The sequence below is a fragment of the Morone saxatilis genome, unplaced genomic scaffold (assembly GCF_004916995.1).
Source record: "Morone saxatilis isolate NCDOM2014 unplaced genomic scaffold, NCSU_SB_2.0 Contig22, whole genome shotgun sequence".
In the NCBI taxonomy this organism is placed as follows: domain Eukaryota; kingdom Metazoa; phylum Chordata; class Actinopteri; family Moronidae; genus Morone; species Morone saxatilis.
The window spans coordinates 12,581,935-12,586,008 of NW_023339785.1; the positions used below are offsets into that span (position 1 = coordinate 12,581,935).

The window sequence follows — 4,074 nt, forward strand, 5'->3', positions numbered from 1 at the left end:
CAGTGTTTTCGAGGATGCGGTTCAGGCAGCAGGCTTGGACTTCCACTCAGACCGGCTTTGGGATCTTTACATTGAGTGGGAGAAGGAGCAGGGGAACATGAAGAACGCAACTGCCGTCCTGGACAGAGTCCTCAAAGTCCCCACTCAGCTCTACAACACCCACTACGACAAGTAAGACCACACACACACACACACACACACACACACACAGGGGCTTAAATCTTGAAATTAATTTATAGAAGACAAAAATAGTGATCTTTCTTGCATTATTGTGAGTGCCAGGTTGAATATTCTCCTCTTACCTGAACTCCCCTCTCTTTCTTTTTCTCTCTTTTCTTCTCCCATTAATCTCATTTTGCGCGCCCGGCTCCGTCTCCCCCCTCTGCGCTCTCTCCATCAGGTTCAAGGAACACCTGAACGGCCACGAGCCCAAAGATGTGCTTCCCCCGGAGGAGTACGAGGAGCTGAGGACGTTGTGCCGTCAGAGTCAGAAGGCAGAGCGTGCAGAACAGGCCCAGGAGGAGGAGGAGGAGAGGCCGCCTGGGGAGGAAGAGCCCGCCACACCTGATGGCACGGACACAGTGAGTAACATCCGACAGCCTCACACTCAACCCTGACAGGATTTCTGTGTAATGAGGATGAAAACAAATATATGCTAACTATTTTGACGTGTTTAGGAGGAATTGATGCAGAAGATCAGGGAACAAGTGCTGGTTCGCAGGGACAAAGTGTACCAGGACAACGAGGGAGAAGTCCGCAAGAGATGGCACTTTGAAGATGCTGTGAGTTTTTTTTTTTTCCTCTTTCTACTCCACAGTGTTAGTTTAAATTTCTTTCTGCTTCTCCCTCCCTCTCTTATCCCGACATAACAAGCACATTTCCCCAGTGTGGGATCAATAAAGTCTGTCGTATCTTATCTTTCTCTTGCTGTCTTTCTGTTGCTTTGGAAACTCGAACCAAGGCATGACACATTTTCCAAGCATTTTATTCTAAATCTAGCGCTGGGTTTAGCCCTATACGTTGGATACCCTAACACAACAACATAACACATTTTTCTATAGAGGCATTTTTGAATAGTGTTTGCAGTTTTACAACAAAAGATTTAGAATTTGAATTTTTTCTTATAAATATTCTGTTGTCTTTTTTCACTTTCATCACATGCTATCTGATATCTTTTTCTCTGACCTATAGATCAAACGTCCATACTTCCATGTCAAGCCACTCGACCGCCTCCAGCTGCGGGCCTGGCACACCTACCTGGACTGGGAGATCGCTCAGCTGAACAAGGAAACCAGAGACTCCAGCCAAGGTGACTACATACTGAAGATACTGTCAGCTGTCACCTGAATCCTTCAGCGATTCTACAAATTCCACTGTTCTGACACCATTGTTGCCTCCTAGATCCAAACGAGGCAGCCACAGAGGGGTCAGAGGTCACAGCCCAGCCTCAGGAAGCATCCGAGGATGCTGTGGATGCCCATGACGACCACAGGGTTCGCATCCTCTTTGAGCGCTGCTTGATCGCCTGCGCTCTGTATGAGGAGTTCTGGACCAGGGTGAGTAGAATTAATGTCTAGTGCACATTTACCCCTGTGAGCCTAGAGACTAGATTAAAAAGAGATGTCTGTCTGTGTGGCGTGATCTCTGTGTAACATGTATCTTGTATGTGTTGTTCAGTACACTCAGTACCTGGAGTTGCACAGCGTGGACGAGGCGCGGGCTGTTTTCCACCGAGCCTGTGGGATCCACCTGACGCACAAACCCAACATCCACATGCACTGGGCCACCTTCGAGGAGAGGCACGGTACGACGGGACACACTGTACAAATACAGAAATCAGTGAATTAGTTCTTAACAGATTCAATGTCAGTCAAGGTAAAATAAATACAGGAACTGTGATACGGCGAGTACCATCATTGTGTGTAGTTCAAACGCTGTCGTTTACTTCTCTCTTTCCTGGTGAATTTCTGCTGCAGTGGAATTGTGTGAAGCCATCATAGGGCTGTGCATCTCGTGCATCCATGTGCACAAGAACATGAGAACAAATAAAATGTGTACAAAAAAATGATTCCCTAACACACAAGGTACCTTTAACAGTCTGCACTTGTGCTTGTAATACATACAACAGTCTAATTTTAATTTACAGTGGTAGGTACATGATACAAGGTGTTTTAGGTTGTAGCCTGTGGTGTTGTTGCATTAGAAAGGTGCCTTGTATCAAAAGTTGTTTCTAATATGTATTCTCCATACCTTTGAATGAGTAGAAAGACCTCATTATAAAGATGTCTGATGCAAAAACATCACAAAGCCCCAAAACCTGCTGTAGAATTCAGACAAACCATCAGAGACGGAGACCTTTTATTGCCACACTCATGAAAACTCCTCCATGTTTTCCATCAGGTGACTTAACCGAAGCCCGACGAGTGCTGGAGGCCCTGGAGAAAACCCTACCAGGGTTGGCGGTGGTCCGTCTTCGCAGGGCAGCTTTAGAGAGACGAGCGGGCCAGCTGGACCAATCGGAGGCCTTGCTGCAGGAGGCGGTGGCCGAATCCAAGGAGAAGCCAACATTACATGCTTTCTACTCCATCAAGCTGGCTCGTCTGCTGTTTAAACTGGGCAGGAACCCCAGCAGAGCCCGCAGGGTTTTACAGGAGGCGCTGGAGATCAGTCCGGTGAGATGAGTAACCAACACCCACAAATATTTCAGCTAATAACACCATCACAGTCTCCTCTCAATCTGCCATTACCAAAAGCTTTAAAAGTTAAATAATGTCAGTGTATTTTTTTATTTTTTATTAAGGAGAATTTCCAGATATAAAACAACAACAACTCTGAAATACAGGGTTTTTATGAGTAGTGTGTTAATGTCGGGGCAGGGGGAGCATTTCGGCTCCATGGTACAGGAAAACGGTGTGATTAGTTATGAGATTGTGTGTTTATCGTTAGTCACTTTAGTCCATATCAAAAACCTAGGCAGGTCTGCAGAAAGAGGGGAGTTGCCCCTCAGCTTTCTGGGAGTCCTCTCTCTCCAGCAGCTGGTTATGTTACGCAGGTCGACCATATCCTGGCTAGTGGCTCCTACCTACCTCCTTCCTTAAACATATACAGACTTTGCTCCACAAGATAGTCAGTAGTTTATTTTATTTTGCAATTCACATAGTTTGCAGTTCAGGGTCTTACTTTCCTTTCCACTCGGGGGCGCTCCAGCTACACAATTGTCTCGGCCAGTTCTCTCACACAGACAGTCCAGTGGTCTTCTGCTTGGTGTCAGGAAGACTCTGTGCTGCCTTTTTGTAGGGACAAACACTCAGATAGTCACATCAGTAAAACCCCTGAAGTACTTTGTGTGATACCCACAAACTAAAAATGTACCTTCATGATTGTACTTTAAGAAGTAAAAAGCAAAAGCTTAGTATTTAAGACACATAATAACATAGTTTTTAATTGCCTCCGTCTCTCCATGTGTTCTCCATCAGGATAATGATAAACTACACATGAACCTGTTGGAGCTGGAGGTGTCGGGAGACCCCTGGGCCTCAGCCGAGGCGGTGCAGGAGTGTGTGACACGAGCCCTGGCAGCTCCCCTCGCCCCGGACACTAAGATCGTCTTCTCACAGAGAGGTCTGCAGTTCGCTGAGGACTACAGCAACTCTATCCAGAGGTTCAGAGAACTCTTATAATACCGGCAGATATTTTAAAACCAGTTGGTCGTGCAAACCATTCACTGTGTCTTATGTGTCTGCCCTCTGCAGTGTGCTGTCTGTGTATGAAGAGCACCAGAAACTGCTGAAGGAGCTGGGTGGAACAAAGAGAGGAGCAGAGAACGGGTGAGAGGGAAAGGAACAACAAAGTTAAATTGATCAAGTTCAAAAGAAACATTTCTTATCATAAAATGTGGTTTGAGTGCCATAAATAGCATTTTGTTTGATCCCCTTGTTTCATGTTGGACTGGTTTCAGGATAATGAATTGATTAATTCCACAAGTCAAATCAGTTCTTTTTCAACACTCAGGTAGATTCAACTAAATGCATTCAAATTATAATCTTTATAAAACCGATAATGTTGATGTATCTT

The 4,074-nt window shown here is 45.5% G+C and overlaps 1 protein-coding gene across 1 annotated transcript in view; it reads left to right on the forward strand.

Annotated features, from left to right (window-relative positions):
• The window catches only part of si:ch211-114c17.1 (pre-mRNA-processing factor 39), a 7,282-nt gene that overhangs the window by 2,160 nt on the left and 1,048 nt on the right, over positions 1–4,074 (forward strand). The window contains exons 5-13 of the mRNA XM_035669234.1: positions 4–171; positions 401–581; positions 678–782; positions 1,192–1,309; positions 1,402–1,556; positions 1,678–1,804; positions 2,401–2,672; positions 3,477–3,661; positions 3,753–3,827. Of these exons, the coding sequence (XP_035525127.1) occupies positions 4–171; positions 401–581; positions 678–782; positions 1,192–1,309; positions 1,402–1,556; positions 1,678–1,804; positions 2,401–2,672; positions 3,477–3,661; positions 3,753–3,827 (1,386 nt within the window). The remainder of the gene's footprint in view (positions 1–3; positions 172–400; positions 582–677; positions 783–1,191; positions 1,310–1,401; positions 1,557–1,677; positions 1,805–2,400; positions 2,673–3,476; positions 3,662–3,752; positions 3,828–4,074) is intronic.